The 15392-nt window shown below is 48.5% G+C and overlaps 8 protein-coding genes across 8 annotated transcripts; 5 read left to right on the top strand and 3 right to left on the bottom strand.

The window, feature by feature from the left end:
* Window positions 1–1795: 1795 nt before the first annotated feature.
* BKA55DRAFT_687700 (uncharacterized protein) lies at window positions 1796–3294 on the top strand (the record flags this gene model as incomplete). The annotated part of the gene is made up of 6 exons (XM_046199105.1): window positions 1796–2165; window positions 2214–2465; window positions 2520–2744; window positions 2795–2926; window positions 2994–3111; window positions 3171–3294. 6 exons carry the CDS (start codon window positions 1796–1798, stop codon window positions 3292–3294), a joined length of 1221 nt encoding a protein of 406 aa, XP_046052110.1.
* Window positions 3295–3542: 248 nt separating this feature from the next.
* On the top strand, window positions 3543–5348 carry BKA55DRAFT_610480 (uncharacterized protein). Its single transcript, XM_046196649.1, has 2 exons — window positions 3543–4248; window positions 4305–5348. Exons 1-2 carry the CDS (start codon window positions 3647–3649, stop codon window positions 5146–5148), a joined length of 1446 nt encoding a protein of 481 aa, XP_046052111.1. The 5' UTR covers window positions 3543–3646; the 3' UTR covers window positions 5149–5348.
* A 220-nt stretch (window positions 5349–5568) lies between these two features.
* On the bottom strand, window positions 5569–6268 carry BKA55DRAFT_724460 (uncharacterized protein; the record flags this gene model as incomplete). The annotated part of the gene is made up of 1 exon (XM_046201079.1): window positions 5569–6268. One exon carries the CDS (start codon window positions 6266–6268, stop codon window positions 5603–5605), a length of 666 nt encoding a protein of 221 aa, XP_046052112.1. The 3' UTR covers window positions 5569–5602.
* A 571-nt stretch (window positions 6269–6839) lies between these two features.
* Window positions 6840–7870, bottom strand: BKA55DRAFT_639386 (uncharacterized protein; the record flags this gene model as incomplete). The annotated part of the gene is made up of 1 exon (XM_046197107.1): window positions 6840–7870. The coding sequence occupies exon 1, from the start codon at window positions 7752–7754 to the stop codon at window positions 6840–6842; it is 915 nt and encodes a 304-aa protein (XP_046052113.1). The 5' UTR covers window positions 7755–7870.
* Window positions 7871–8032: 162 nt separating this feature from the next.
* On the top strand, window positions 8033–8722 carry BKA55DRAFT_736168 (P-loop containing nucleoside triphosphate hydrolase protein; the record flags this gene model as incomplete). Its single annotated transcript, XM_046201324.1, has 1 exon — window positions 8033–8722. One exon carries the CDS (start codon window positions 8033–8035, stop codon window positions 8720–8722), a length of 690 nt encoding a protein of 229 aa, XP_046052114.1.
* Window positions 8723–8979: 257 nt separating this feature from the next.
* On the top strand, window positions 8980–11202 carry BKA55DRAFT_687704 (fungal-specific transcription factor domain-containing protein; the record flags this gene model as incomplete). Its single annotated transcript, XM_046199106.1, has 3 exons — window positions 8980–9445; window positions 9510–10201; window positions 10267–11202. The coding sequence occupies 3 exons, from the start codon at window positions 8980–8982 to the stop codon at window positions 11200–11202; spliced, it is 2094 nt and encodes a 697-aa protein (XP_046052115.1).
* A 45-nt stretch (window positions 11203–11247) lies between these two features.
* On the bottom strand, window positions 11248–12243 carry BKA55DRAFT_505947 (reductase with broad range of substrate specificity; the record flags this gene model as incomplete). Its single annotated transcript, XM_046187230.1, has 4 exons — window positions 11248–11648; window positions 11705–11857; window positions 11913–11989; window positions 12044–12243. The coding sequence occupies 4 exons, from the start codon at window positions 12241–12243 to the stop codon at window positions 11248–11250; spliced, it is 831 nt and encodes a 276-aa protein (XP_046052116.1).
* Window positions 12244–12753: 510 nt separating this feature from the next.
* BKA55DRAFT_724477 (major facilitator superfamily domain-containing protein) lies at window positions 12754–15374 on the top strand (the record flags this gene model as incomplete). The annotated part of the gene is made up of 10 exons (XM_046201080.1): window positions 12754–13321; window positions 13376–13461; window positions 13520–13707; window positions 13760–14066; window positions 14126–14248; window positions 14306–14488; window positions 14539–14591; window positions 14771–14992; window positions 15044–15173; window positions 15225–15374. The coding sequence occupies exons 1-10, from the start codon at window positions 13207–13209 to the stop codon at window positions 15372–15374; spliced, it is 1557 nt and encodes a 518-aa protein (XP_046052117.1). The 5' UTR covers window positions 12754–13206.
* Window positions 15375–15392: the final 18 nt, after the last annotated feature.

Consider the following 15392-nt stretch of genomic DNA (forward strand, 5'->3'; position numbering starts at 1 on the left):
TGGATTCATGATCAGATGCTGTGACTCGTCTTGGAGTCTGGAGAGTAGTCGAGACTTGGGCTGTATCTGGCGAGTTTGGCAAACTCGTTGGACCTTCCAATTCGGTTGTGTCGGATCCCATTGCTGGCTGCGAACTCTCAAGGGTCTGAGAAGCTCCATCGGATGTGGTCACGGCTTCTGGGGAAGGGCTTGTGCTACCCAGCTCATCCTCTGATTGAACTGTAGTAGGTGTCGATTCCTGTGTACCGGTCGTTTCTTCTGGAAACGTCGTGAACGGTGAGATTGCTGGGTCCTGGGAAGACTGCGAGGTTTCACTGGGAGGATTGTCCGTCTCGATAAGAGTACCGAGTTCCTGGGATTCAGCCCCGCCCCGTGGAGTTTCAGAAGCTTCAGGCAACGCAACAGAGGTATCCGAAGAAGTGATTGGAATTTTCTGAAGTGAGGTGTCAGTAGTTGGCTCAATGGCCCTGCCACTACCAGCATCGAAGGATGTGTCAGTATCAGACGTGACGCCAGTGGAAAGCTCAGTGACAGCCGGGTCTTGTCCAGTCAACTGGCGTGTCGTTCTCCAAAAAGGTTCCTTGGTGGAAGGAGTTCCAGGAAATAATCCCGTCCAGTCAACCTCGATAGGAGTTGCCGGAGTGCCTTCGCCTTCTGACATGGGGACAGAAATGCTCCTAGTGGGAAGACTGAGAGCTTCAGAGGTACCATCATCAATGCTGCCATCCGTACCGGTCCCGGTATTGACACCAGTACTCTCGAAAGAGTGGAGAGAGTGAAGTGTACTGCCATCAACCAGTTGGCGCGTTGAAGTCGGGGGGAGAATGTGAATGGAAGTTCTGATAGCACTACCATTGTTTAGGAGAGTAGTGCCAGTCAAATGAGTGGCAGCTGGTGGTAAATCATCAGCTTGGGGATATCTCTTCAGCAAATGAGCGTCGCCAAGAAGATTTGCTTGAGATAACTCGGTCAAAAGTGCAAAGAACATGGCGCCAAATTGGCAAACTGAGACCATTGTGTCGAGGCGATTCTGAAAGAATGAATGAGTAAATGAATGAACGGATTGGATAAATTCAGGAAACGGAAAGAGACGCTGAACTGTGATTATAAAATGAACGAGAAGAGCTGGACTGTTTGAAAATTGTAGACTTGGGGATCGCGAGATACCAGATACAACATGTTAACATGGCCACGACGAGCCAACAGCAGTCTGACCAACATGTTGAGGCTGGTCCAATCTATTCGAAAAAAGCCATGAGGTTCGCGCCGAGATTACGAGGAGCGTAACGCGCAATGTGACTCAATCCAACTGGCCAATACTGGGGGTCAACTGGTTGTATTAGTGGGTTGTTGGTTCCAACAACTTTGCAAGTCCTTGGGATATCAGCGCTTCAGGCAGTCGACCGTGCGGAACAGTTGAAACCGAAGAACTCACGCACTATAATTAAACCAGCGGGGATTTTAGCGCTTTGCTTTGGCCCCTGCATAAAAATTATCAGGTCATGATGCGAGGTTTACAGGGTTGTCAACTTACAACCAACTGCCAACAACCAAGGCGATTAGCGCTGTAGAATCCTGAAATCTGCCTTGTATTGCCCTCAAAATATGAATGTTTGTGCAACGGCCTCAATGGTTCCATTTTATCGTTCTATAGATTAGTGAACTTTCTTTATTTGTACTATTGTCATATTGCAAACACCTTACCTCACGTTCTTCTTCCTCAATTTCTTTACTCTCTCTTGATAGTGTCGATTCTTTCCCAACTGCCTCAGTTGCCCAGAATATTATTTTAAACATGACTATGTTCAGGCTCTTGTGTCTCTGTTTTGGACTGTTGTCCCTCCCATTTCTTGTGGCAGAAGCAACGGAGACTGCTACCAACACAGCAGATGATTCAACTCCTGAAAGAGATAGTCTACTCAAGATATGGGAGGTTGACAGGACTTGCGCTAGCGAAGTGCAATACATGGAGGACTCCATGGAGATTGCACTGGAGATTGTCATTGCAACTCTCGCGGCTCTCGAGTATATCAAGAGTAGCGACCGTCCATCCAAGCAGCAAGACCCAAAGCGATATTACAGATTCACGTCAATCTGGAAATCATGCCAAGCTTTTCTTGGGTTTGAACCTGCGAAAGATCCTGGCCATCTTCAATCTGCCATTGGTAAGACCACCAAACGATATAGTTTAATTCCAGCTAACAGGTATCCAGATATCTTTGCTAAGATCAAGAGAACCATACCCGCCAGTGAAAACGATCCAGTCAAGGGATACGTCGTCCACTTTCAAAAGCTTCCTAACCATAAGCCCAAGCTCATGTGCGGGGATAGCCCTAGCGAAGACTCATGGAAATGGTATGGTGCATCAGATACAATCCCGGGTCAAGGACAGAATCTCATGAACATGAATGATGATTTCAGGGAGTATGCTTACGACAGTTACGATGGTGCATGGTATTACGATCGTAGGTTTGTATGGAAACGCACAGCAAGGGAGACGCCGATCTATTGTTACCCAGGTATATTTGCCGGCGTTGCGTGGGACAAAGACATCATTATCTTTTGCGATAATCAGTTTACACCCAAAGCAAAAGCTTCCAAGACACCGAAAGCATGGAAAGCATCGGGCATCTCGGAAGGTTTATCACTCAACGCGTATAAAGATCATCTTTCGGTGGTTATGGTACATGAAATGATTCACTGGTTTGGCGGTACGGTTTCGAAAGGCGCAAAGCCTGTCGCCAGTAAGATGCCGCTTCATGTCTTGTCAAGATGGCGAGCTAACATTGACCAGGGATTAACGATCAGACCGCTATTGATGCAAATGGACTACTGATATATAAAGGGAGAGAAAAGGAGTTCGCGTACAAATCTGTGCCCTCTGCTGATGAGGTCAAAAAGAACAGCCTGGAGCCTGTCCTCGCATGTAAGTCGTGGCTCTAGTTTCTTCACATGTCCCTCAAATGACTGACTTTTCGGGATTCTTTATATAGATGGTATGGAACGTGTCTGGCAACTAGCATTCTGTGGAAGGAAACCAGTCCAAGACCATTGTGGCACCGAGAAAGCCATGCACAATGCCGACTCCCTGGCTTTGTTTGCCCTAGCTATGTAAGATCTATCACTTTAGTAAAGAAATGCTACGAGCATACATTCTGACAAAGCGATAGGTACTATGAGGATTGGGGTTGGTCACATAGTGTAGCAAGAGTACCTGGTAAGGATTATAAGAAGGATAATAGTAAGAAGAGGCCTGGTGGCAAGCAAGGGCAAAGACCACCAAAAGTTGCCTGATTAGTTTGGTGGAATCATCTATATTGACCGCGTAGGGGCTCGTTTTGACGTCTTGCTTGGGTAAATATCATGTAATTAGACTCAATACACTCCATAGGTGATCCGCAGTGCGATATTGCAAGGTTTCTTGTCTTTGGTGATGTGATTTTCAGGATCTGCGTCTAAGCGCGCTCGCCCCACTCTCATTCGCGCTGGGGGCCTAATTAATCACTTTGAAACAAACCAACTGCAGCTGCATAAGCAACTACCAACAACCAACAACATATTTACCATTTTCAATGGTTGCCTGGTCTCCCGCCACTTTGCTTCTTCACCATTCTTCCTCATCCAGCTTTATAAACTCGATCACGATATGAGCCTCAGCCCACGAGAACCTGATGCGGAGGAAATTGAGAGGAACTGGAATGCGATTTGGGAGAGTCGCGTCAAGGAGCTCCCTCTGCTCCCCGATCCTCGACCTCGTGCACTGACGCCTGATCCCTTTCCCAACTCTGACTCTGCTTCCAAGCAGGCGCCGCGACCTTTATATCAAGAGTCTTCCTCTTGGTTCAAGGTGCCTCCCAACATCCGACGAGATATTCTTCGACTTGCCTTTGGAGATACACGTCTTCATATGTATATGGAGTATGGCTATCCCGATGTTCCTCGAGAACAAGAATCAAAATTCCATTGCAAGATAGTCGTCGGACCAGGAGACGATGCCAAAGAAGAGTTTCGCATTGTCGACAAGAGCCAGCCAACGACATGGCATTGGTGGGGTTCAAGGTGTCATCGTTTCCTTCCCATATCAACAAAAGAAATAGGACCTATGACTCGCAAGGGACTCGAAGGACCTTGGGATGACTGTTGTCGTGATGGCGGTAACCATCGTCTCTGCAAGATTTGGAGAATGCAAGAGGGGCCTTCTGCATGCCATATTGGGATAATGGGTTGGCTGCTATCTTGTCGCCAGAAGTACGTAGAATCTACCCCATCTCCTCGCCAAGCAATTTTCGCTAATGATCACTCAGCTACTTCGAGGCTATCAACGTGCTATACTCCACCAACACATTGATCCTCAACAGCTCGCACATGATCACTCATCTTCCTCAGTTGATCTTGCCCCAGCGACTAAAGACGATCACCTCTCTTGAGATTACCTGGCCGTTAGAGACAAAGTTCACTCCCGATCAGTCTTACGATAACCTGAACCAAGATCACCTTGAATCTATCCTGTGCTTGCTGTCTTCGGAATGGCTCGTTTCACTTCGTCATCTTTATGTATTCTTAGACGAAGATGAAGCTTGGCTTGGACGGAGTGGTTTAGATGCCTACTCAGATATCATCTTCGACCACTTGGACTCATTCGCCCGGCGTATGACTCACCTGAATGAATGTGCTTTTGCGATTCCGGACTATTTGTTCGAATCAATACACTGCGGTGCCACTACAGTGGAAGTGGAGGAACAGGGAGGAGTCAGTATGTACTCGCACAATAATTCCTACCAACAGGTATGGCGAGACATTCACGGAAACATGACTGCCGTGCAGTTGCCGTACGTTGACAGCTACCCCAAAGCACCGTACAACCTCCCCCAAGGAGATGATCAGGTTCCTGGGTATTGGGTTCTGGAAGTGAACACTCATAAGGTGCCACATACTCCCCCTCCACACCTGCAAATTTGCAGCCTTGGTGGTTGTAATGGGTCGAGTAGCTATGATCAGCTAGAGAGATTCGGCAGTCCTCTATCACCACGCAGCGATCTATCAGGATACAGTCCTGCGTCACCACAATACAGTCCTGTGTCACCACGATTCAATCCCCGATCTCGAACCGGTTCAAATCAGCCGAGCGTCCCTGAGATGGGTCAATGATAGAGGTCGAAAACAGGTCAGTTGTGCTATAAAGGGATTACCTAGTACTGTTGTCAGATTAGAAGTTTAAACATCTAAATGGGACGGACGAAATAGATAGCTTTTTGCACAGCTAATCCATTTCTTATAAAGACCAGGGAGGCTATGAAATGTGATACGCTTTATGTATGTCATGCGATGCTCCTTTCGTTAAGAGACCCGACAGTATGTTTCCTTACACCAAGTTGCCCAGTTTCCCGAATCAAGAATAAGGTATCAATGCTCTTGTGGCTAATCAAGACCACAGCTGCTTGGTGTCAAATACTTATCTTTTGCATAGATTTATTCACAATTTTGGTTACAGCCTCTTCTCTCTGGGAGTTGGTTTTCATTGATTATTTTTCTAGTGGCTAAAAGTAATGAAAGTTTGCGGTTGGGATGGTGTGATGGTACTGCGCCGTGAATGAACAGACTTTCAAACATTCTCTTGTGTTTCAGGGCAGGCTTCGTTGTCAGGGTTCGGAACCTTGGGTTCAAGTGCCTTGTATATGTCAAAGAATTTCTTGTTGTCCGTCATCTCACACACCTCACAGCGGTTTTTGCCCAGCTTCCGAGGGTCGAAGCAAAATTCGCACCTGCCGGTCCAATACCTTTGCCCAACAATACAATCCTCGCATTGATACTTCTTTATTGTGCCCTTTTTAGAGAAAGGGTCCGGGCATGACATGCATTTCCCCAGCTGCAGCCTTTTCTCTTCACTTGCATTACACCATTCGCACCGTGCTCTATCGCCTGGCGTTTCCCTCACATAGCAAAATGTGCAGAAGCCTTCCCGAACAACCACCATTCTTTGCTCCTGGGTGAGAATGTTGATGAACGTTGTGTCCCAGTTGTGGATCTCGCAGAGCCGGCATAAAAGTGCTGGCCCGTAGGTTATTTCAGTACAGTGTAGACAGCGTCCCGAAGGCTCTGGTTTGGCTGGAGGCTCGGGGGTTTCGAAGGAAATGTTGCGAGGGGTCTCGGCTTGCTTCCCCCAGCAGGCTTGGCATCTCAAACTGAACCAGGGTCCTACCATGGTCGCGCAGCCGATGCAATGCTTACCACCTGCGCATCTCACTTGGTCCTGTGCCTGCTTTTTCATGTTTGGTCGTCTGCTCCGATATATTCGGATGGTCGCAAGTATTTGGGCTTAATGATGTATGCTTAGTGATTCGATATCTATTGTGGTTTGTAGCAAAAGCTCGGTAGTGACCAGAGAGATATATAGTTCAGATAAGGACATTCTCTCGCTCACTGTTGACCCTGGAAAACGCGCCAGGATCAAATAAAATGCTTCACGAAGTGTCACTGACTCGGTGAGAAAGATTGCCGTGATGCTTGGTCCTGGCTTGATCTGTATTCACCGCAGCGCCAGTCTGGAAGGTCCGCACAATCAGCCCTCGACTCTTGTGCCTATCGATTGTGACTCAGGTAATCTAGACTTTGATTCATGGCCAAGTTGTCTTTGCATCAGCTGTCCCCGGATAACAGCCGTGATCAAAAGACATGAGGACAGTAGTCACCGACAGTCGTCGAGGCCTGCGCCTTAGGAGTGATAAGTCATTCACTAACACTTTGCGGGCCCGGATATGTGGCTCAAGCTGAGTGCTGGCAGCAGTTACATCCAATATCGGGAGCTCCAAGTCTCTTATGCAAGTTTATTGATCTTCTACTTAGAACACGATCGCCCCTCCATCTACGACAATATCCGTCCCGTTCATGTAAGCTCCCGCTGAGCTTGCCAGCAATACCACCGCACCTGTCAACTCACAAGGAGCACCCATACGGCCACTCGGGTTACGTTCTGCCCATATCTTGCGATGCCCAGATATTCCGTCGCCCTCATTCAAGATGGTGTCCATATATCCAGGACTGATAGTGTTTGTGCGAATGCCATAACGAGCCCACTCCGCAGCCAGGCAGTTCTTGAGCGTCAACAAGGCTGCTTTGCTGACGTTATAAGCCGCCTGAGGCTGGGGATAGTTGACGCGGTGTGCCGAGATAGATGAAGTGAAGGTGATGGACCCTCCTGTGCCTTGTTTGACCATCTGACGGGCTACAGATTGCGCACAGATGAATGACCCTGTCGTGTTGATATCGATGATCTTCCGCCATTGAGACACTGGTATTTCCAGCGTCTCGGCACAACCGACAACACCCACAAAGCAGACGAGACCGTCAACTGAGCCGAGAGTCGCTACTGTCTCATTGACACCGTCTTGTACTGCCCTTTCGTCTGTAACATCGACCTTCATCGTCGTGATTTTCGCATGAGGAAAACGAGCTTGAAGAAACGTGACTTCCTGCTTGGCTTGTGCAGGATTGACATCAAGGATCGCAAGGCCATTGAGCCCATGTTCCAACAGGGCGTTACACGAAGCGAGGCCAAGAGTACCCGTGCCTCCAGTGACGATGAAGTTGCCGCGCACTGAAAATCGCTCTTTAGCTCCAACGGCGGGATCATTGGCGATTGTGTTGCTTGGTGGTGCAGTCAAAGATAATGATGAGCCATCGCTGAGGACCATGGATGGGACTGCTCTAGCAGTGAGCGCGTCCCTACTGGGAAGCTCTGTAGCACCGGGTGTCATCGTACTTTGTTTCAAAGAATGGATAAGGGTATGAAGCAATGAGTGTAGCTGATCTGACTTTGCGAGGTTACCTCGGATTCACCTTTATAACCTGGGGTGAGTACCCCACGTCCGAGGCTTCATCGGAGTACTGTCACCCGAGAGGTTGCAAAGACTGTGCATACAACGGTGGAGACCCAGAAGCAGCTACAAAATGGACTCTTGTTCTGTCGAGCACTCACAACAGTTTAGCTTCTCTACCGTGACGTTTCTGGGACTCTGTCTTGTCCATGGTCGCGATGGATGTCATCTATGCACAACTCGAGCAGCGCGCGTTGAGTCTTCTGGAGAAATCACAGCAACAGTCTTCAGATTCCAGAGCCATCATTATCCTGGCTGGTCCTCCAGGATCTGGGAAGTCAACTATCGCTTCCCAAGTCGTACGCAGGATCAATGCCCTTCATCGAACTCCGATCGCAAAAGTTCTTCCGATGGATGGATATCATTACTCGCGCGCTCATCTCGATACTCTTCTGAACCACGTTGAAGCCCATGCACGAAGGGGCGCACATTGGACATTTGACGGCAAAGCAGTTGTTGAGATGATCAAACAACTACACGCCTCTCGAGAGAGACCATTCACCACATTATACGTGCCGAGCTTCGATCATGAGATCAAAGACCCTGTTCCTGGTGCCATTGAGATAACTCCAGATATCAAGATTGTTTTGGTGGAGGGCAATTGGCTCTTGTACAATCAGCAGCCTTGGAACGAGATTGCCAATTACGCGGACGATACCTGGTTTGTTGATGTTGATTCTCACTTGTCATTACAAAGAGTTGCGAAAAGGCATGTTGCATCTGGCATTGAGGGGACAATGGAGGTTGCGGAGGTCAGAGCGAGAAACAATGACATGAGAAATGGAGAGGAAATACGGACTTGTCTAATTGAGCCGAACATCAAGGTCGAAAGTGTTGAAGGTCTATGAGCTACTCTACTTGCGTCGAGTCATGAAAGTACAGTTCGCCCTCCATGAGTTTATCAGGCTAATTGGCCAATATTGATCTTCTGCTCACCTGATGTTTGTCGGTCTCCAATCTACCGAAGGCGGCTACTCCGCACCTAGTGGCTGCTACGTGTGTCGGCCGACAGTGCTCCGATGAATGAATGACGCTAGCTCAAACCTTGCGCTCATGATAACTCTCCCTTCTCTTTGTAACAATACGTGCATATGCGAGACTAAAGATGGGTCGTCCTCCGATGCACGGTTCTTCGAGCCAACTTCGAGCTTGTCTCAATTGCCAGAAGCGCAAAAGCCGATGCCAACCTAGTCTCAATGGCCCGGGGCCATGCTCCTACTGCGCCCGCGCGGGCAAAGACTGCAGCTTCGTGAACCCACCGGATAGGACAAGGCTTACGCGGAAGAATCTCGATGCGATGGAGCAGCGCTGTAATAAGCTCGAGTCTCTCATTCGATCGCTGCATCCAGATATGGATATTGATGTTGCTCTCGCTAACCTAGAGGCTGGTCAGGAAGCCATCAGACGAACAGAGCAAGAGTCAGATGATGAGTCGCCTGAGCATGAGGAACCAGCGCACGAATATGAATGGAGTGAACCCTCTTTGCCACCAGATTTCGATAGTCAGAATGATGAAGCCGGAGCCATGGATGGCATGGCCACGTTAAACAGCCTTGATGCTGGATATCTAGGTATGTCACCAAAACTCCTCTGTTATTGCCATCGTCGCATATTTCGGTCTCACACGACATTCAGGCAGTAGTTCCGGCGCAAATCTATTACAAGAGATTGCTTCAATGCTACCGGAGCTTGCGGCGTCAAACTCTCCTGCCAATAGCCATGGCAAATCCCCCAGCCGGACGCATAAGTCAAAAGCGTCACTCGATCCACCGAATCTGGCGAATGAGTCTTTAACAAGCTATCTTATCGACGCATACTTCCTCTTCTACAACGTTTCGTATCCGATTCTGCATGAACGATCATTCCGCCAAAAGCTTGCCGCTCGTGGCATGCGACGTGGCAAGTCATCATGGAACATCATCTACTACCTGGTGTTGGCCATTGGGCACTGGATATCTACTTCAGATAAACATCACGCTGGATCCCGCTTCTATACCGCAGCGAGAAACTCTCTATCGATACACATGCTGGAGTCGGGGTCGCTTGAAACGGTCCAGGCGCTCCTTCTCATGGGCAATTATCTACAGAAGATGGACAAGCCAAACACAGGCTATCAGTTCATAGGTATCGCATACAAGATGGCACTTGGACTTGGGATGCATAGAGAGACACCGAACCTGGAAGACAATATTGGACTTGAAAGGCGGAGGCAGTTATTCTGGGTCGTTTACTGCTTTGATAGCGGGTTCAACATCACAACTGGGAGACCACCGTATGCGCAGGAAGGGATCATTGATACCGCGCTACCAAGAAACATTGACGACAAGGTAATTGAACCTCGATAGCTTTGCCCCGAAAAGAAACGTTGATCACGATATGCTAACAACAGCAGGATCTCGAACCCTCCATGCTAGCCCCGCCTGAAGTCAACACGCCAACGACTCTATCCGCCGTCATCGCACAAGCAGAACTTGCGAAGCACGCAAACTCGCTATATCTCGAGTATCTCACAGCGAAAACAGCCAACACCAAAGTCGAGTACCAAGTTGCCGAGGCCATAGAACGGACGCTCACCGATTGGCGACATAAACTTCCTCAATACTTCACTTCTGTAGACGTCCCAATATGGTTCACTGGTCCGCGGGCTGTTGTTTTGTGGAAAGAGCAGAACTTGCGGATTATCCTTTGGCGAGGAAGCAAGCGAAATCATCCATATCTCCCCAGCAAGACTGATGCAGAGACACGCTGTCTTGATGCTGCCATGCAAAGCATAAACGATATAACAGCTTTCTGCAGCGTAAATGAAGGCATTTTGCATCTCGGTATTGTCTGGTATGCCACATACTTCTTGTTCCAAGCCGCTCTTGTTCTTGAAGCGAGCTATCTAGACCGTGAGGCTCAAAACAAACTCGACAACGAGACAACCGATTGGCGAATGATGGTCCACAAGGCCCAGAGTTGCCTGGTAACTTTCTCAAGCAGAAGCAGATCATCAAAACGATGCTTGGAGGTACTAGAGCTCATAAACAGAAGGGCAGAAACAGCGGCGAACACTCGCCGAACTGTCCTCACTGTGCCTGAGCTTGTTGAGGAAGCTCCAACTGCGCTCCAGGCCCCAGTAGGTGATACTGAGACATCGATACCACCGGTCGATTTGCATAATTTCAGTGATGGGGATCTCTCCATGGGGGCCTGGACACTGAACGATGATGGATCAGATCCTACAATGAGGATGATTCTTGATAATACTCCGTGGGGGTATCTCGACAATGCGCCTATGGATGCCTTGTTCAACGATTGGTTTCCCCAGGATACTTTTGACGGGTGAGAAGCTTGGAGATCGCTCAACTCCAAATTTCGACTACCGACAATACTAAGGAAGTACATAACCGCCGTCAATGATAATATCTGATCCAGTTGTATATGTGGATGCATCACTGGCCAAGTACAAATACAAGCCCTTGATTTCCTTCACATGTCCCTGTCTGCCAAGCACCGACATGCGGTAAGCTTCGTTCAGTGCTAGTGGACCAGCTCCCATCTTGGTATCAAAGAAACCGGGCGATACGATGTTGACGCGGGCGAACTCTCTCCACTCGCGAGCTAGCGACTTGCCGAAATGCGTCACAAATGCTTTGGTGCCATTGTAAATAGGTTGGTCGACAGGGACGTTGACGATATGTGCGCTCATGCTAGAGGTGATGATGAGAACACCGTTGCCTTGGCGTTTGAAGACTTCGCCGACGTATTTGGAGCAATAGACAACTCCGTTGACTGAGAGGTATTAGATGTTACTCTTGAGATGAAATAGGATGATGGGTTGTACGCACCATTCACGGACATTTGCTTATCGAATTCGGGGAGAGTCTGTTCCAGGATTGGCTTGCTGATGGCCATTCCCGCGTTGGCGACGAAGACGTCTATCTTGCCAAAGTCTTGTACCACTTGCTGTACCGCTTTTTGCACCGACTCAGCGTCCGATACTGCCATCATATTAGCCCCATTTTGTTATATTCCAAAACGATGCAATAAACATACCGTCGACTTTGTAAGCAGCAGTTTTGGCACTGTGCTTAACCCCAAGATCTTGCGCTCTCTGGATAGCTACATCGTTTCTAACCACTTGTCAGTCACTGTATAGGAATCTTGATCGGCATGATACGACTTACGAGTTATACCATAACACAACATGGGCGTTGGCTTCAGCCATTCCCTCCGCAACAGCGTAGCCAATACCGTCAGCGCCACCAGTCACGACAACCACCTTGCCAGACATCTTGAACTGCTCCAAGACATTGGTAGGGGTGTCAGGGAATGGTCTAGGGAAGCCATCCCGTAGAACGGTACAGTCGGATTCGTTCATAGACATTCTAGTGGCGATCTCGTAATTTAGTGTATGTTGAGTATTGGTAACATTCTCAATGAATGTGGGAAGATTTATATGCACAATGCCAGTTTGTTGATCTCCATCTTTATCGGAATTCAGAGGCCCGATACAAGCACAATAGCGTAACTGACTCGCTCTCATGGCTGGTTAAGCGGGGTTACGGCTCACTGAGGCCGATACTACTGAGAGCGCAGTGAATGCCGTGATTGGATAGTTTGGTTCCATGGAACTTGCCGTTTGGTAACGCCAAGGCTTCTAGAATCTAGAACAGCATACGTCGGAGTTCATTATCCCTTCAATGGCCATCTGTATCACCAGGCAGCCTGTGACAAGATGTTTGCAACCTGTTGGGGAGTCATATCTTTCGATATAGTCGCATGGAGCTTTACGGACACTCATAGCCGCTCTGAAAAGGGTGGCAAGCCACTAACAATAGCTAATTCTGAAAAAGAAAGAAGATGAAAAGAGTGGTAGTAAACGCAGCAGACGTGGGCGAAGAGTATCTGGCCCACGGGCTCCGTCGGAGTATCCCTTTTCGTAACAAGGCCTAGCGGTTGATCATTTTCTCCGCCGCCGCCAGCGACCCCGTTTTCACAGAACCTACAATATCTTTGGTCTTGGTAGTAGCTCTCCCCGCATCTCAACACTAACGAGTCGTAAGAGTAAGACTACGGCTGGTGCTACAGTATCCCTTGAACCTCTCTCGATTGATCCCACTAGTCTGGGATCTAGTCTCGAAGAGGGCATTCCCCGCGGGGAAGATCTGGGGTCTGGAACTCCCCCGGAGTACAGTGGACCGTTGGACTATATATGGACAGTCCTCTACTTGAGATGTCATCGTAACTATTTAATCAATTAAAGCCTCTTGTCCTGGGTTATCTATCCCATCAGACAAACTTCACTCTCTCAAGTTTCTCTGATTGCCCAGATCACTCTTCTATCAACATGACATCCAAAAGCTCAGAGAAGCCAACCGTCGTTCATGACCCGGAACCGATCGATGTCTTTACCAAAGAGTCACTGGGCATAGATATCCAAGTCTACGAGACCAAGTTTGCATGTACGTCCCCATCAACCTCACTGTACTTATGACCACTGACCAGAAGTCTATCAGCCCTCGGACGATGGGCTGTCGTCAAGACCTTTTGGAAAGCTCTCCTTTTCTGCATGATCTTGAACTGGGCAGCCTTGAATGATGGAGTAAGTCTAGGTCGCTGGTGGCTCCCTCTTTCTCCCTGTCTGCTAACACGTTTTACAGTTCCAGCAACAGATCCCCGGTAACGTCATCCCGATGCAAGCGTTCATCAACACCATGGCCGATACCACGATCAATGGCAAGCCGGCTGTCAGCGCTCGGGTCGTCTCCTACTGGCAGGGTTTCGCTGAGATGTCCAAGACCCTCGGCATGTTCACTGGCGGTTACTTTGCCGACAAGTTTGGTAGAAAGTAAGTCTTTTTACTTGGTTGGCTCTGTCGGTTTGCTAACTGGTCACTTTAGAACAGCTCTCTGCGGTGCGATCGTTATACTTCTTGGAGGTTCCATCGCCGAGATTACAGCGTCTGGCTGGAAGAGTTGGCTCGGAGCTGCCGTTCTCGTTCGGGCTGGTGTCGGACTTGCACAGTCGATCCTCGTCACATATGTCTCGGAGCTTGCGCCTTTTCAGATTCGAGGTCTAATGATTGGTGCTTATCAGCTCTGCCTCGGTATCGGACAGCTCATAAGCGCTATCGCGACACAACTCATTACTATTCATCAGCCGACCAAGTGGAGACCTCTGATTGCCACTGAGTTCATTTTCACTGGGGTATGTACCTATCATCCAATCCTTTGTTGAAGCGTCGGAATCTGACTGGACTCTCTAAGCTTCTTATCTTGATGGTATGGCTCGTTCCCGAATCCCATATCTACTACGCTCGCAAGGGAGAGGGTGACAAGGCCAAGAAGTCCATGCTCACACTCTACGGTAACATTGACGGCTACGATGTGGTAAGTGCCTTCTCATAAGGAGATACAGCTACAAGTATTAACATTATCTCTTCCTAGGAACATGAGTATCGCGTCATCCAGCATGGTATTGAAGCTGAGCGACAGCTTCATCTCGAGTCCAAGTCCTCGTCCTTCTTTGAGATCTTCGACAAGCATAACTGGCGCAGAACCTTGGCTGGATGCATGGGTATTTGCAGTCAATGGGCTGCAGGAGCGCCAATTGTGTTTTCCTACTCGACGGTAAGCAGTGCTTCGATCTTGTATCTGATACAGAGCTGACGTGCCGCTAGTATTTCTTCGCAGTTGCCGGCCTGAAGGATCCCTTCCTTGTCACAATTATTACGTGAGTAAAGGTATAGCCAGCCCGTAATTACTCGTCAACTAACTTGTAAAGCTTCGTTTTGCTCATTATCGCCATCGTATCATCCCTCATCGCGTGTGAGTTCATTGGTCGCAGACCTCTTCTTGTTGGGTGAGTTCAGATGAACAAGTAGATGAAACCTACGCTGACCGACTATCTAGTGGATGTTTTTCCATGATGCTTTTCAACGTCGGCCTTGGAACTACTGGATTTTTTAAGAACCCTGCCTCCGATAAGGCGGCCTTGGGCTGTCTTCTCCTCTGGGTCATTGCCTACGGCTGCTCGGCCGGACCTATTGGTTTCGTCGCAGCTGGCGAAACCTCTACACCACGACTGAGAGCCCAAACAACGTCTTTCAATTTGGGCTGCTATGGTATTGGATTGTAAGTTAACTTGCCAACTGCATAGGATGTGAGCTAATCTATTATCTTCAGTGTTGTGTTCCAATGGACAGTGTCTTACATGATCAGCCCGGATGCTGGTAACCTTGGTGTCAAGGCTGTGTTTGTCTGGGCTGGATTGTTGGTACCTACTACTATCCTTCTTTGGTTCTTCTACCCTGAGGTCAGTGCTACCCAATTAGCTACCAAGTGGTTCATACTAACATTCCTTTAGACCTATGGTCGAAGTTACTGGGAGCTCGACGAGCTTTATGCACGAAACATTCCTGCTTGGCGATTCAAGAATACTCAAACTCTCGTTGATGAGAGTGGCGGCAAGAATCGAGCTCTTATGTCTGGTCGAAATGGCAATACCACGGATTAGAGTATCATGAACGAAGGC

The sequence above is a fragment of the Fusarium redolens genome, assembly GCF_020744475.1.
Source record: "Fusarium redolens strain MPI-CAGE-AT-0023 chromosome Unknown BKA55scaffold_5, whole genome shotgun sequence".
Classification (NCBI taxonomy): Eukaryota; Fungi; Ascomycota; class Sordariomycetes; order Hypocreales; family Nectriaceae; genus Fusarium; species Fusarium redolens.

Excerpts from the sequence above, each read along its gene's own strand:
- BKA55DRAFT_610480 (XM_046196649.1), top strand. The coding sequence starts at position 3,647 with ATGAGCCTCAGCCCACGAGAACCTGATGCGGAGGAAATTGAGAGGAAC. Across the intron at positions 4,249-4,304 it reads CTGCTATCTTGTCGCCAGAA|CTACTTCGAGGCTATCAACG; the intron begins GTACGTAGAATC and ends ATGATCACTCAG.